Below are 16,847 nucleotides of genomic sequence, written 5' to 3' on the forward strand. Positions count from 1 at the left end.
TTTAACATTCTTAGCAGGTCTGGGCAGATAGTTAAGAAAACACGTGGTGCCTGAAAGCTGAGGCTAGCATAAAAAAGAAAAAAACCTTGCAGCTTCCAGGTGGATGTTTTATAATCCACTTTTCTGGATCAGCGTGGCGGGTGTTTGAGCAAAGAGAACGGCTTGTTTGAAATGTTTTTTGAACTTTTGGCACTGTTCATTCCGACAAACAAAATCCACTTTGTTACCCTGCAAACTCACAAAATTTTGGACTTTGGAATAGATGTAACAGATAGTCCTTGATTTATAACTATTCATTTGGTGGCCATTCAGAGTTACAATGACACTAGAGAAAAAAAGTGAATTGTGACTATTTTTCACTCTTATGACCGTTGCAGCATCCCCATGATCACGTGATCAAAATTCAGCCACGTGGCAAGGGGGGGTGTGTTCATATTTACATCGGTCGCAGTGTCCTGGGGTGACGTGATCCCCTTTTGTGACCACCTGACAAGCAAAGGGGAAGCCAGGTTCACTTAACAACTGTGTTACTAACTTAACAGCCGCAGTGATTCACTTAACAACTGTGGCCAGAAAAGTTGTAAAATGGGGCAAAACCCATTTAACAACTGTCTTGCTTAGCAACAGAAATTTTGGGCTCAACTGTGGTCGTAAATTGAGCACTGCCGGTATATATAGAGAGAGAATCAAATATTTATATGGAAAAATGTGGTAAGACTCTGATAGGTCTTCATGATCTAGGCCAAGGGTAGGCAACCTTGGCACTTTTATGACTCGTGGACTTCAACTCCCAGAATTCCTGAGCCAGCCACACTGAGGGGAAGGGAGAGGTTTCCATGCTGAGCCATGGAATTCTGGGAGTTGAAGTCCACGAGCCATAAAAGAGCCAAGGTTGCCTACCCCTGATCTAGGCATAAAACTTGGGGTTTTTTGGTACGGATATGGCTGTGTCTTTGGAAAACGGATTCAGTTTATTGAGGACAATGGATTTTCCCATCTTTTGCTGTTTCGTGTCTTCTTCACAAGATGTCCTGGCCCCTTCCCACCCTTCAGGATAGGTTCCTGGCTGTGCTGATCTATTTCTCTCTGAACCTCCCCCATTAACTTAATCTTTCCCTTTTTGTGACACCTTGGATGTTATCCTTTCCCCTAGGAAAATCCAACTACCTTCACACAGGAGAGATAATTGATGGAGTTGATATGCGGGCTGAAGTCGGACTGCTTACCCGAAACATTCTGGTGATGGGCGAGATGGAGGCCAGATGTTACGATTATAATGCCCATCTGTGCTCCTTCTTTGATTTTGATACTTTTGGTGGACACATCAAGGTACGGCTTGTAGCTCTGCTTGGCTTGGGAATCTTCTCTGAATCAATAGCCTAAAATAAAACGCCAGAGATGGCGAAATTGACTGCTCTGATTAAAGAAAAGACTTTTGCTAGCTTTATTTCTTTGGGGCTTTTTCCTTGAAAGGGAAAGAAATGAAATTTTAACTCTGGAACTGGATGACTAGAACTATTTATGACTGCAGAAGCACTGTGTGGAGTGGTTTATTCTAGTTGAAAGAGACATTCTAGTTCACGTTTGTATCTGTAGCAAAGACAGTTGGAAGTTCTTCCTTTCTATAGCTTCCCCCCCCTCTTTTCATCTGGGGAAGATAGCATTGTAGTCCAGCACCTCTGGAGGATGCCAGATCAACTTTCTGAAATGCTGCCATTAATTTGCATTGGATTATTATTGCAGTCTGGACTCAATCCTTTCCATTGCTTCCTGTTAGAGAGAATTAAGAGCCTGCTTATTTATTTATTTTTCTCCTTTAAAAAGAAAATCCAGTATTTTAAATTACTTCATTTGGGCTGGATGCCCCAGATCGTGTGCAGCGGCTGTGTATTTTTAACCTGCCTAAAGATGCAAGTTCGGAAACTTTCATTCCATATTTTCACTGAGCTATCTCTGCTCTCTAGATTGGACTTGGATTCAAATCGGTCCACATGGAAGGCGTGGAGTTGAAGCATATGGGCCAGCAGTTGCTGGGACACTACCCAATTCACTTCCACATGGCTCAAGACGTGGATGAGAAGGGAGGCTACCAGCCACCTACTTATGTGAAAGATATGTCCATCCACCACACCTTCTCTCGTTGTGTCACCGTGCATGGCTCCAACGGTTTGCTGGTAAGATGCTGGGATTCGACTCTCCTATTGCTGCAAACACGAGATGCGGTCAGGTAGAGAGAAACTGATGGGTTTTCTGTCTTCGATCTTATTATGCATCCACGTAAGGAGTGGGGAGATAAAATTTCACTTGAGATGAACTCAACAGCTGCTAGTTTCGTAGACCACCAATATTGTTTTCTTGGTAACGATACTAGAATAGTTTGACATTTCCTTTTTCCAGGATTCTTTTAAAAAAAAGTTCAGTTCAACCTACAGGTTGAATCCTGCTTAATATTTTTGAGATTAACCATGCTAGGTTCTAAGAATTTCTACTTGCAAGGTGATCCTAGTGCAGGTAATATTTGGATGAAGGGGTGGTGATCCCTCTTGCATCCTCAAAACATGTGGCTGTCATATCAGCCAGGATGGGACCGTTCCCCATTCTTCTTCTAACTCCTCAAGACGCTCCTTAATCCATCACTTGAACTTTGTCTCCTTTTGGGGGTGATTTAATATATTTCCAAACAGAGCTACACCCGCAACCAGGTAAAGCTGCTGTAACAGAGATATGTTGTCTTCTCTGTTTAGAAGCAAACTTAAACGCAAGCATCAAGAGCAGCAGATTGGGTCAGCCCCGTTGGTTAGTTATTTGCTCTCAGTCCTTTGTTAACTGGAAGAGTTTTATTTGGAACTTTGGCGTACTGTATATTCATTGTTGTTGTAGTCGTTTTGGATTGTTTTGGATTGCTGATCTATTTGTTTTGCTGCTAGCTGCTCCATCTCACCGCAGCAAGGTGGATCGGCAGGTCAATTGCTTCAATAACATAAATTAAATACAAGTTGCAGGTGCCGTGTATATGAGTCATAGGCATGAGCCAGCCTCAGGATGAAGGCCGCAGAGTTACTGTACATATGCTGAAATGGGAGTGAACTTAGGCAAATTCAGTTGGGGTGACTTGAAGATTAGCTTGCAAGGAACTCCCAGAAGTGCTTTTCAAAAGGCAACTGGCCTTTCTTGATATTTTTTTCCCTTGAAAATGTTTTGCTTCTCATCCAATAAGCTTCGAAAGGAAGCTTTTTCAAGGGAAAAAAACCAAAACCAAGAAAGTACATTTGCCTTTTGAAAAGCGCCTTTGAGACAACCATGACCTGGATGATTGTGAATCTCTATAGACGCTCCCAAGGAATTGCATCTGTATACAGAGAACTGCAAGTATTTGGGAAAGCATCTAGGCAACCTTGGCTCTTTTATGACTCGTGAACTTCAACTTCCAGAAGTCCTGAGCCAGCATGGGGAAACTATGGCCCCTTCATGATTTGTGGACTTCAACTCCCAGAATTCCTAAGGCAGCCACGCTGAGGAGAAAGGGAGAGGTTTCCAAGCTGAGCCATGCTGGCTCAGGAATTCTGGGAGTTGAAGTCCATGAGTCATAAAAGAGCCAAGGTTGCCTACCCCTGATCTATTCTATCAAAAGAACAAGGCTGCTCTCAAAAACAGGAATTCATCTTGTACTGGGTCAAATTATAAGTTCATCTAGGCTAATATGGTTAACATTATTGACAGCCATATCCAGTTTTTCTGGACATACCTGTACATACCAGGGACCAAATTTTAGAGCGAAACCACTAAATTGCAACCCCCCTATTATAATGTTTGTGATAGCAGAGCCTCACGGTCTAAAGAAGCTCTTAGGAGTTTCTTTCAACTAGTCTTTTACTGCATGGATCGTCTGCCCAGGCAGCAAACACTGCTAATGGGACAGCTTTTTTTTTTTAAATTCCATTTATATCCCGCCCCGTCTCCGAAGACTCAGGGCGGCTTACAAGCTTAGCAGTAGCCTTCATTCTATGTATATGCCTGCTTGTTAGGGCTTTCACACACACACCCAAGCAGCATTATTACAAAGTCAGCTTAATTGCCCCCAACAATCTGGGTCCTCATTTTACCTACCTCGGAAGGATGGAAGGCTGAGTCAACCTTGAGCCTGGTGGGACTCGAACCTGCCCTAATTGCAGGCAGCTGGTGTTACTTAAGGAGGCATTAGCCCACTGCTCCACCAAGGCTTTTCCACACCAGCTTATCTGGTGTGAAAAAATACCATACATAACTGAAACAAACTCCCCCCCCCCCCACACACACACACGCCACACTCAGGACAGGCAAGTAAATCAGTCTGGGGTGCCTGCCATCTGTACCGGTTAAATTGTAAAATGCTGCTCTGGTTGAAATGCCTTGCATTTCTGCTCTCCTTGTTGCCTTCCTAAAAACTGAGGCTGCGAGGCAAAATGTGATGCCTTAACATCCTGGCCCTTAGTTATGGGGAGCGGGGTTGATATTTATGGCTGCAGGGTCGCACATTCAGCCAGAAAACATTGATAGGGTCTCTCTCTCTCTATGTGGTGGAAGTGGTCCCTGGGTGTAAAATTTAATGAAGCCTGGCAAAGAGCCATCCAAAGGGAAGAGTTTCCAGATGCATTTCGAGACTGACCAACTATGGCCGTTAATGCATCTGCTACTGGTAATTCCATTTTTAATTCACGGCTCTGGCTTTAATGGGAGAAGAGGGCCATCCCGTTCCTTTGTCTGATTTTTTAGGCATTGCATCGTTTATAAATTCTCTGACTTAAAGGCCTGTTTTCTTTCGGGCATATGATGCTCCAAGGATGGAAGGAAGGAATGGGCGGGAGAGGATTAGAAGGGAATTAAGTTTATAGTTCTCATAATCTACTGCATGATACCTTATATTGGTGAAGGAAAAGCCTCTTCTATGTACTTGCTTTCATTCATTTTCTGTCCATTTCATCTGCTTTTGTCCATTCAGATTAAGGACGTGGTTGGATATGACTCTTTGGGCCACTGTTTCTTCACTGAAGATGGCCCAGAAGTACGTAATACTTTTGATCACTGCCTCGGACTTGTGGTGAAACCGGGCACTTTGCTACCCTCGGACCGGGACACAAGAATGTGCAAGACCATTACTGAAGATGCTTATCCAGGATATGTCCCCAAACCTAGACAGGATTGCAAGTGAGCAGGGAAACCTTTCATTTTTTTATTTTTTTAATTATCTCTGGTTTTACAGAACGTTGCACGGCTCGCTGAGCATAGAAGGGGAACTCATAATCAAATGAAAAATTCGTTGTTTTACTTGCCTGAAATAGCCACCTGAACGTTTGGTTCCAAAAAGGCATTTTTCCATGAGGACACATCAGACCAAATCAAAATCATTTTAATCGTTTGGCTCTCCAGTGGGAAAATAGAAGTGCACGCTTAATTCAGCATTCCTATTTAAGAATGCCTAGCCGTTATTTCAGACAAAGATTTAGCTTTTTGTTCATTGTTTTTCTTTTTTCTTTTTTGAGGTTAGGGTTAGGGTTTCTGGGTATCGATTGAACTGGATAAAATTCCATGTATACATCATACAGTTCTTAAGTGAACAGCCCACCGGGACCGAGGAAAATAGTTCTTCTACTTATCCTGGATTATTTTTCACAAAAAATGCCAGAAGGAATTTTTCTGTCTTAGAAAGTAATGGCAAATAACAACCTCTCCCCAGGTCCATTCTTACTTTAATAACGCAGACGGTTTGGACATATATATTCCCCTCCTTTCAATTTTCTTCTTTGCTCTTCTGAAATTGATTTTGAAGGACAAGGCTTCAAGAGATAGATAGACTGCCTTACTTGAAGACTAGCCACTTCTTGTTTCATGCAGAGAAAAACAAAGACATTTGGATCGAATAATACATTATTTGCAATGGAATTAGGCAAAAGTTAAATAAGTAAATAAAAATTGCCTCCAAAGAAAGCTTGGACAAAAATTGACACGTGTTGCAATGTATTATTCATCTTCCCAAATACAAATCAAGTCAACATTCTGGTCCCATGTAAAGGAGCAGTGAACATGCCTACTCTGCAAAGCAATTCTGCTAATGGAGAATTAAAACCAAGTTGCTTGACAGAAAAAAAGTGAACAGTGAAGGAGGAACCAAGGGTGATAAAAGAAATTAAGCATCTGGAAAATTCTTGAAAATCTAGATATGGCAAAAGGCCAGAAGGGGCAAATGCATTGCCACTTAAGCCCACTAACCTAACTCTCTTGCAGATAGGCACACTCATAAAACAGAAATGGCTTTTTAATAGCATCAGAGTTGTTTTGCAACGTCACTCAGAATTTGTTCTGAAATTCCAGCAGCCTTTCAAACTTGGGATGAGATCTTTCCTTGCAGGGACAATGGTGAAATTGAGAAAACGGGGCACCAGTGGGAGTGGGCTGGGATGGAGAGAAATGCCACCAGTCACTACACCGGTGTTTCTCAACCTTAGGCAACTTTTAGGTGTGCGTTTCATCAATTCCCAGTCTAAACTTGAGAAGGAGAAACACTGCAGTTCATTAGCACTGATGATGTTACCTAGTTTGGGTAATGAAACATCTGCAGCCAAGTTCAGAGAGCATGAAGGACATCTCACTGCATTACACCGTCTGTCACCACGTTATCTGACCCAGATTGATTCTGTTCCCTAAATGTACATCTCCTCTGCAGACCTGGCATTGGGAAAATGTTTGGGCTTTATTTTATTTATTTATTTATTAAATTTATATGCTGCCCATCTCACTGCCAAGCAACTGTTTTGCTTTCTCATTCTTGGTTTTCTTATCCAACAGTGCCGTCTCAACTTTCTGGCTGGCAAACCCACACAACAACCTTGTAAACTGCGCAGCAGCAGGATCCGAAGTGAGTTTGGTGATTTCTGCTCTCGGGGCAAAAGTTTTCTGATGGGAACAAAAGTGGCTTTGCCATTTGGGCATGCTCAGCGGGACACGATTCTTTCATCCCACTTGGGTTGGGAACAAAACCTTCCTAACCCGTCAGCCAATCTGCAGATCATTTGTGTCAAATAACCCTCTTGTTCCCTAAGTAGCTGCGAGAGACTACCCCATTCTTACATTAAAATTGATCGCACTCTAAACACACATAAAAAGTATTATTTTTAGGGTGTGGGAGAATTAGATTTCCTGAAAAGCGTTCCGCAAAGATGTTTCTGTGCACATCCTTTTTTTTTAGCACATTTTCCAATTGAGAGTCCAGAGCTGTGATTTATGCATAATTGTAACCAAGAGCTTCCCCAAAGCAGCTGATCTTATTGAATCTTTGTTTGAGATTGAAGGATCCAAGAGAGAGTGGGAGAGTAATAGGCTTCAAAGGAGCTCCTTTGATGTTCTTTTGATATAACTCTTTTTGCTATTGGAGGACTCGTGTAGGAGAAGCGAGCCTGAAACTGCAATACATTATGTGGCTGATGGGAATTCTCATGCACAACGATGCCAAGGAGAGAATAGAATAATGTACACAAAGAGGGCAAAATGTCCTTCTCTTGTAGAAGGGATAGAAAGGAAGCAGGTGCAGAATTGTATGTCACACAGAATTGTGGTCTTTGATCCCCTAGGAAGCTTTAATTACTTAGACCATGCATGCTGTCAGACACGAACAACTAGATCAACACATGCAGAGTTCAGAGAACATACTTTATTATGTTCTGCCTATAGTACGGGAATCTCCCCAGTCTGGCAGTCTGTTTCTGGGAACAATTAGATAAAGCTCCAAGGAACTTAGGGAGGATGGACCTTAGTCCTTATGTGGTTGTGCAGTGAGTCCAGCCTAGCCCCGTGTTTTATCCCTCCTCAGTGGTGGAATTCAAATACTTGAAGAACCGGTTCTATTATGTGATGCAGGCCTGGGTCTCCAATGCCTACAATGGACTTCTGGAAGTGGTATCCATGCACTTCTGGTGGGCCATTATATATATATGTGTGTGTGTGTGTGTGTGTGTGTGAGAGAGAGAGAGAGAGAGAGAGAGAGAGAGACAGAGACAGAGACAGAGAGACACAGAGACACAGAGACACAGAGACACACACACACAGAGACACAGAGACACACACACACACAGAGAGAAATTAGATTTTTCTTGTTTACATAATAGCTCATGTAACCCAATTCTGTCTTAGTCTGAAACTGTTGTTTTCCTTTGCAGGAAACAGGATTTTGGTTTGTTTTGCATCACGTACCAACAGGACTTTCTGTCGGAATGTACCCACCTGGCTATTCGGAGCACATTCCAATGGGCTCGTTTTATAATAATCGAGCCCACTCCAATTACAGAGTAAGTCCAGCTGCCATGAAAAGACACAAAAACTGCATTTTCTTTTTTCTCTTCCAATTTCTGAAATAGAAAGCTGTTGTTGTGTCACTGTTCATACTCCCGTGACATAACGTCACGCGACATATCACAACTTTTCCCCCATTGCCGGCAATGGGGTGGGTGCAGTTTCGGCGTGAATAGAATAGAATAGAATAGAATAGAATAGAATATGGAGTGGAGTAGAATCATGAAACCTAATGATTCATGAAACTAAAAGAGAGTGCAATCCATTTTGCACCACATAAGGCAGGGGTGTCAAACTCAATTTCATTGAGGGCCGCATTAGCATTGCGGTTGCCCTCAGGGGGCCGGGTGGGTATGGCCTGGGTGGGCGTGGCCTACTGGGTGGGCGTGGCTAGACTGTGTATGGCCTACTGGGTGGGTGTGGCCAGCTTTACATCGTTTGCATCGAGGGTGCCTATGGGGGCCTGGACAGGAGTGGGACAGATCTGAGGGTCTCTGGCAGGAGGAGGGTCTCTGGGCCAGGGCCAAGGCAGTGGGGGCCGTTCCCTCGCTGTTTCCAGGATGGCTTCGCGGGCCGCATGAAACCACTTCGTGGGCTGGATCTGGCCCCCGGGCCTTGTGTTTGACATGTCTGAGATAAGGCATCAATTTTTTTTTGCTGGGGTTGATATTGTAGGCCCCCCCAAAAAGATGCATACTTTCCCCACCTTCTAAGAATTTATTAGAGTAGATATTGCTTACCAGCTGCCTTTCCTCCTTCTCCCCAGGCTGGAATGATAATTGATAATGGAGTTAAAACAACGCCAGCATCGGCCAAAGACAAGCGGCCAATCCTGACTCTGATTTCTGGAAGGTAAACTGATTTTGGTGGCCTTTGATTTGGAATGATAGTTGTTCATATCCATGGGAAATTTTGCATTCTTTTCTGAGTCTGGCAAAGCGGATCTGACCTGCCAAACCATGAAACTTTATTACCTGGGAACACCTTTCCTACTTCAAGTCTCTGTCTTAAGTTCTCATTCCCTATATGTTTCCTAATCATCTTCAAGAATGCCGATTTACTTCTCTCTCTCTCTCTCTCTCTCTCTCTTGCATCTCCCGATCCTTGAAGTTCTCTAATGAGAACTAGAAGCTTGACTGGGATGCAGGAACTTGTGACGGGCTGATATCAAAGCAGCCGACCTCAAGGTGTTTCCCCAGAGAACTGGGGTCGCTGATCCCCTTTTTGCCTCTTGCAATTCCAGGTACAGCCCACACAAGGATGCTGACCCTTTGAAGCCCAGGGAGCCGGCTCTAATTCGGCGTTTTATCGCTTATAAGAACCAGGACCACGGAGCTTGGTTGAGAGGAGGAGATGTGTGGTTGGATGATTGCCAGTGAGTTTTATCTCTCTTCAGTCCCATTTTTATAGAAGCTGGACGGGACTTAGTCTCCTTTCCCAAAGTCTATCAACTGGCTGAGATTGAGGTGGAAATGACAACCAGCAAGGCAACAGGCCCCTTGTTTTTGCAAATTTAACCCCAGCTTGTCTGTGAAGCCTGTGTCAGTGCACCATGTGAGTTTGGCTATGCACGTCAGTGGGCAGGCACCCTTTTACAATATGCCACAACAAAAGAGTTTTAAACAGACTGTTCTTCCTTGAAAGCAAAACATAAGCAGCCGGTCTGGTGCTTTTATTTCATGTGGCCGCAAATGACTGCTCAGAATTCCAGTGCCAGGGAAGTAGACATAAGACAGTGTTCCTTGGCGAAAAGGGTGCGTAAACCATGCTCAGCGCAAAAGTCTCGTACAGATGGAAGACAATTTCCTTATTCTGCTTTCTGAGAATGCCGGATTAACCAATTACGTGTTTATTTTTAACGTTTGTTTACAATTTTTATAGCCTGCCCCAGCCCACAAGGACTCTGGGCAGGCTCCAGCAAAATCAGATGTCTGGGATTAGGTCTTGAAGATTTTAATTCTCCAGTCCTTTAACCAATTCTCATTGCAGGGTTTTCTAGGGGATGAAGGCTGGTTTTTTAAAAAAAAAGCAAGATGTTGGCATTGAAGTCCTACCCTGGTTTGCTTCCATGAAAAAGGGGGCAGTTTACTGGTTGCAGTGGCCACAATGACTTTTGTTGAACCCTCTGCAGATACCTTTGCAATCAGATTTATCCAAGATGCAACATGGTCTCCTGCCTTGGGCAGTGGGTTGGACTAGAAGACCTCCAAGGTCCCTTCCAGTCCTATGATTCTATGACCCCTGCTTTAAACAGAAACATTCATATTGTTTTAAGTTTTAATACAGCTCCACTCAAAGCTGACCCTCCAATATTTCTTGTCTTAGTGAGATTCCACTTGACCTGGAGTCACCCCAAATTTCCAGGTTGCTACTCGCCTGCGGTAGAAGCCAAGGAGTGCAAGCAACTCTGGTGTGGTTATTTGACACAGGAAATTGCCCTCCTATTCAACAAACAATGGCTATGCTGACTCCATCCATTCCACCAGGTGTTTGTGGTTACTGTGGCAAATTGGTAGCTTAACCTTCCCCAACCTAATATCTTCCAAATGTGTTAAGTCTGCAGATGTTAGAAGTCCCAACCCTCAGAACCACTGGCTGGCTGCGTAGTCCTAGCACACCTGGATCAGATCCTGTTGCAGAAATCTGAGCTTGGCAACACAACTCTGCAAAACACGTGACTGCTGTTTTGCTCTTGAGCTTCAGTCTGTTGGTATCTTGAGAACCAAGCCTGCATTTTTCCTTCTCCTTCTTCTGGTCCAGGGGTCTTCGAACTTGGCCCTTTTATGACTTGTGGACTTCAACTCCCAGAATTCCTCAGCCAGCCTGCCTGGCTGAGGAATTCTGGGAGTTGAAGTCCACAAGTCATAAAAGGGCCAAGTTTGAAGAACCCCCTGTTCTGGTCTAAGGACAGCCTATATTACTTTAAGACAAAACAGCCTCTTGTTTTTGAGAACTACAGTTTTTTTTAAAAAAAAATACACAGGTATTCTAATCTGCAGGTAGTCCTCAACTTAACAACAGTTCACTTAGGGACCAAACTTACGACGGCGCCGAAAAATGTGACTTTGGACCATTTTTCACACTTATGACCGTTGCAGCATCCGCATGGTCACGTGATTTGCATTTGGATGCTTGACATTTATGACGGTTGCAGCATCCCTGAGTCCCGGGATCCCCTTTTGCGACCTTCTGACAAGCAAGGTCAACGGGAAAACCAAGTTCACTTAACAACCGTGTTACTGACTTTACAACTGCAGTGGTTCACTTAACAAATGCGGCAAGAAAAGTCGTAAAATAGGGCAAAACTTACTCGACACATTTCTCACTTAGCAACATAGGTTTTGGGCTCAGTCATGGTCGTAACTTGAAGTCTACCTGTACACACAGCCAAGCACTATCTCAGATAAGCAGGGATTAACATGAATGTTGCTTAGTAACATTTCTGACGGTAATTGTCCAACAATCTACAGAAATCCAAAGTTAGTTTTAACAGCAATTGCCGAAAGAGAAATGAAATGAAATGCTGGTAATAGAATAGAATAGAATAGAATAGAATAGAATAGAATAGAATAGAATAGAATAGAATAGAATAGAATAGAATAGAATAGAATAGAATAGAATAGAATAGAATAGAATAGAATAGAGCTGGAAGGGACCTTGGAGGTCTTCTAGTCCAGCCCCCTGCTCAAGCAGGAGAACCTATACTGTGTCAAACAAGTGGCTGTCTGGTCTCTTCTTTAAAATCTCCAGTGATGGAGCGCCCACAATGTCTGGAGGCAAAGCTGTTCCACTGGTTGATTGTCCTCACCGTCAGGAAGTTTCTCCTTAATTCCAGGTTGCTTCTCTCCTTGATCAGTTTCCAACCGTTGTTTCTCGTCCTGCCTTCAGGTGCTCTGGTGAATAACGTGACCCCCTCTTCTTTGGGGCGGCCCCTCAAATACCGGAACACTGCTATCATGTTGACCCCATTTCTTCTTTTCTTTAGACTAGCCAAACCCAAGTCCCACAGCCGTTCTTCATATGTTTTAGCCTCCAGGTCTTTGATTATCATTATTTGTTCTTTGAAGGGCGTACTCTTATATTATTTCATTGGGGTCTCTCCCTCCCTTTCTTCCAAAGAGAGTTCACTCTAAAAAATACCTCTAGATGGTACAATTGCAGGATGACACGTATCTTTCAGTATAATTCTTATAACGAAAAAGATTCTGGGAATTTGGCGATACTGCTGCCTCAGAGAACTGACAAGTCGCCTTAAAATAGGCCTTACTGTTTGTCCATCCTACTCAGTCTTGGCATTTACATCTGGCAGTAACTTTCCATGGTGGTTCACGCAGAGCTTTTTCTCATCACCTGTAGCTGGTGCTTGTTTGTTTTTAATTGCAAATGCCAAGGATTGGCCTCCAGGCTTTTACACAGGGTGTCCTCTGAGTTGTGTTCCCTCTCCGTGCAGCTCTTAATTTTTTATTCATTCTTAGACGGACATCCCACCTTTGTTTTATATACAGTGCACAGCATAGTGTACCTAGTGCTCCTGTGTCCTATTTTCCCCACAAACCCACGTTTGTGAGATGGGTTGGCCTGAGAGAGCGAAATTAGTCTGACTGGCTTTAATGTCTAAGAAAGCACTAGAACTCAAAATCTCCTGGTTTCAACTTTAGCACCTAACCATAATTCCAAGCCGGCTGTCTTGATAGTTCCATGTACATTTATAGACATAAATCCTATTAAAACTAGCTTAAATGTGTAATACACATTTAGCATTAAACTGGTCCTAAACTTTGCTTATCCTCTTTATCCTGCCTTTGCTTTCAAGTCACAAAAGGCAGATTCTCCTTTCTGTTGACCTTTAGATTAGTAACTTCCTTGGAACAAGGAGCTTTATTTACTCTAGCTTCAAACCACAGTAGAAGATGATGCTGCAGTAGTTAATTTTAATTGCTACTGGACAACCAGTGCCTTGTTGAGTCATTGTTTCAGAGATATTTCTTTAGCTGAATAGAAAAACAGAATGACCAAAGGCGGCCCAAAAAAAGTTGTGGAAGTAGGAGTGACTTCCGACTTCCTACTGGCTTCCTCATTGAGTTTCCTTGTTGGGAATCTGGCAAGGAGCATCGGAAATCTCCTTCCCTTCCCTTTTCAGCAAGCAGGTCAGTGCTGAGTGAGAGAGGGAGCAAAGGACTATGGGACTGGCTAAGAAACTGTCATGGAACTTTGAAAATAAAGATCATGTGACCACAGCATCAGCCCAGCAGCCCAGTAGCAGCCAGTAGCATGAAAGCAGCCACAATTTTCCTCAAATTTCATTCCCTTGGTTGTCATAGATCCTGGATGTTGGACACACTCTGTCAGTTAGCCCATTTGAGATACCTTGGTTCAAATTGTTGCCCTATGATGCACTGTTTCACCCAGTTAGCAGTCATGACAATGAGACTTTTAGTAGAATATAGATTTAATACATATAAATGTGCCACATGGCAGTGAAGGCTCACCAGAATAGGAAGAATCATGTATTGTATAGGCTTGTTTCTCTTCCTTTTAGCCTTCGGGTTTCCTTTTACCCAAACACCCCTTGTAATTGTATATTAACAATCAATTTGAATATCCCAGCTCTTTTTATTTTTTTTCAAATCCCAGAAAGTTTTTTTTTCCAGCTTGTTAAGTTTTTGGCAGTGTTTATCCAGGCCAAGTTCAAATAAGTTTCCAGGTTTCATAACTTAGGTATTTTTATAGCTGTAGGGATCTAGCTGTTTTTAATATTTGTTACTACACTAGAGCGACAGCATGTATGCTAAAGTATATTGCAATTGACATGATTTATTAGTTCAGCAACTTGGGAAGGCAAGAGTAATTGGCTTTAAAGCAGGAACATCACTTGCTTGCACTTTTAATGCAGTGATTTTAATTTAATTTAATAATTTTAAGGGGTTCTCCTGTCTTTCTATCCCATAATGTTTTTTTTTCTCCTACAATTAAATTTAGACCCACTTTCTGGTCTAAAAAATAAGCAGGATTGAATCTGAATAGTAAATAGATGGAGACACCGGGAAATCCTGCAGCTAAGTTAGACTGTAAAGTGCATTCTGGTGTAGTGATTAAGGTGCTGGGCTCTAAATGGCGAGACCATGAATTCTAGTCCCAGTTTAGGAAGAAAAACCAGGTGGGTGACACTGAGCCTGTCACTCTTGCTCAGCCCTAGGAAGAAGGCAATGGCTTCTGAAATCTTGCCAAGAAAACAGTAGAGACTTGTCTAGGCAGTCTTTAGAAGAGCATATCGGAGCTGTGACTAGGGGGGCCTTTGCCCGGGTTCGCCTGGTGCGCCAGTTGCGACCCTATCTAGACCGGGATGTCTTGCGTACAGTCACTCATGCGCTCGTGACTTCTTGTCTAGACTACTGTAATGCTCTCTACATGGGGCTGCCCTTGAAGTCCACTCGGAGGCTCCAACTGGTGCAAAATGCAGCCGCGCGAGTTGTGCTGGGGGTCTCCCGATACTCCCATGCTACAGCTTTGCTCCGTGAGCTGCATTGGCTGCCGGTTGCCCTCCGGGTGAGATTCAAGGTGTTAGTAATGACTTACAAAGCCCTACATGGCATGGGTCCGGATTACCTACGGCAACACCTGCGGCCGGCGTCAACTTCCCTCCATCCAGTGCGCTCCCACAGAGAGGGCCTCCTCAGGGTGCCTCCAATCAAAGAATGCCGATTGGTGGACCCCAGGGGGAGAGCGTTCTCTGTGGGCACTCCAGACCTATGCAACCGCTTGCCGGTTGAGCTCCGGACGGACTCTGACCTCCGCTCCTTCCGGCGCGACTTAAAAACATATCTATTCGAGCAGTTCTGACCTGGTCTGATGGGTTAGGGTTGAGGTTTTAATATGTTTTAATACTGTTTTAAACTGGGCTAAATATTTAATCGTTTTTTAACTTTGTATTCTGCTTTTTTATATTTATTGCCCTGTACACTGCCCTAAGTCCTTCGGGAGAAGGGCGGTATAAAAATATAATTAAATAAATAAAATAAAACCTTGCATTATTGTACTTCATGCTCTGTAACTGTCATTCAACTTTATGGCATGAGTTCAGAATAAATGACAAGGATCAGAGCCACAATTTTCCAAGAATATAAAGGACTGGTTATGAAGGTCCAACAGAAAGATTTCATCAAAATGATCTGGGGGTAGGTGACTTGCAAAATTCGGGTTTTATTAAAGAAATACCTTTATTGAGTTAACTGTAGGTTTACAGCTCCTGTTATGTTTAATACTGGTTGAAAAGTGCAGTGAAATAAATAGTGGTCTTGTTTACGCCCTTGATGCTTCGTAATCTAACACCACACTGGGAGAATCAGGACTTCTGAATAACACATAGATTCAGATTGTAAACCCTCTTTATAATGAGTTTTCCTTCCGCATCCTTGAATATTCAAAGAAGCCTGTTTACTCTAAGAAATCATGATTTTTTTTTCACTGCAACAATGGGGGGATGTTATTGAGAACCAAGCAAACTGAACAGCCTAACTAATAATGTCATTAAGCACAGACAGGAATCCAGTTCTCCAGACCAGGGGTGTCAAACTCAATTTCATTGAGGGCCGCATCAGCATTGCGGTTGCCCTCAGGGGGCTGGGTGGGTATGGCCTGGGTGGGTGTGGCCTACTGGGTGGGTGTGGCTAGAGTGCGTATGGCCTACTGGGTGGGCGTGGCCAGCTCTACATCGTTGGCATCAAGGGTGCCTATGGGGGCCTGGGCAGGAGTAGGACAGATCTGAGGGTCTCTGGGCCAGGGCCAAGGCAGCGGGGGCCGTTCCCTCACTGTTTCCAGGATGGCTTCGCGGGCCACATGAAACCACTTCGTGGGCCGGATCTGGCCCCCGGGCCTTGTGTTTGACATGTCTGCTCCACACTAACTCAGGAATGCTCTCTCTTTTTTTGTAGGTTTGCTGACAACGGCATTGGCCTCACTCTGGCTAGGTAAGCACTCTTGGTTCCTGTTCAGAGTTTTTCACCTCTTGCAGTTACAGAAAAGCAGGAGTTGGCCCAAGAAGCCATGCTGACCAGCCATTTTGATCTCTCCTAGTGGTGGAACTTTCCCGCATGATGACGGATCAAAACAAGAAATTAAAAACAGCCTTTTTGTTGGTGAAAGTGGGAATACAGGGACCGAAACGATGGACAACAACATCTGGGGACCTGGAGGATTAGACCACGGCGGACGGACTTTACCCATTGGACAGTGAGTGTCTCTCTGGAAATTTTCTTGTTGGGTTCAGGTTTCCAAACCAGTCTAGAATTTAATTCTATTCTTTCTTTTTTCTAAAGCTGCCACTTGAAGAGACCATAAATGAAAAAAGACATTTCCTTGTTCTGCTCTTCTACAAATGAACAGCTACTGATAACACATTTGAGATTCCCATTTCAATAAATCAGTCCAAACTGAAGTTCATTCAACTTCTCAAACACCCAATTAAACTAGTTTTGGGCACAAGAGTTGCTATCTGGCTAATTTAAAAGCGCCAAGCCATTGCTTTT

At 43.5% G+C, this 16,847-nt stretch overlaps 1 protein-coding gene across 1 annotated transcript in view; it reads left to right on the forward strand.

The window, feature by feature from the left end:
• The window catches only part of CEMIP (cell migration inducing hyaluronidase 1), a 72,681-nt gene that overhangs the window by 44,664 nt on the left and 11,170 nt on the right, over positions 1-16,847 (forward strand). The window contains exons 12-20 of the mRNA XM_083371190.1: positions 1,154-1,329; positions 1,965-2,174; positions 4,979-5,184; positions 6,823-6,892; positions 8,190-8,318; positions 9,089-9,174; positions 9,566-9,697; positions 16,254-16,289; positions 16,396-16,551. Coding sequence (XP_083227316.1) covers positions 1,154-1,329; positions 1,965-2,174; positions 4,979-5,184; positions 6,823-6,892; positions 8,190-8,318; positions 9,089-9,174; positions 9,566-9,697; positions 16,254-16,289; positions 16,396-16,551 — 1,201 coding nt within the window. The remainder of the gene's footprint in view (positions 1-1,153; positions 1,330-1,964; positions 2,175-4,978; positions 5,185-6,822; positions 6,893-8,189; positions 8,319-9,088; positions 9,175-9,565; positions 9,698-16,253; positions 16,290-16,395; positions 16,552-16,847) is intronic.

The sequence above is a fragment of the Vipera ursinii genome, assembly GCF_947247035.1.
Source record: "Vipera ursinii genome assembly, chromosome: 11".
Taxonomy (NCBI): Eukaryota; Metazoa; Chordata; class Lepidosauria; order Squamata; family Viperidae; genus Vipera; species Vipera ursinii.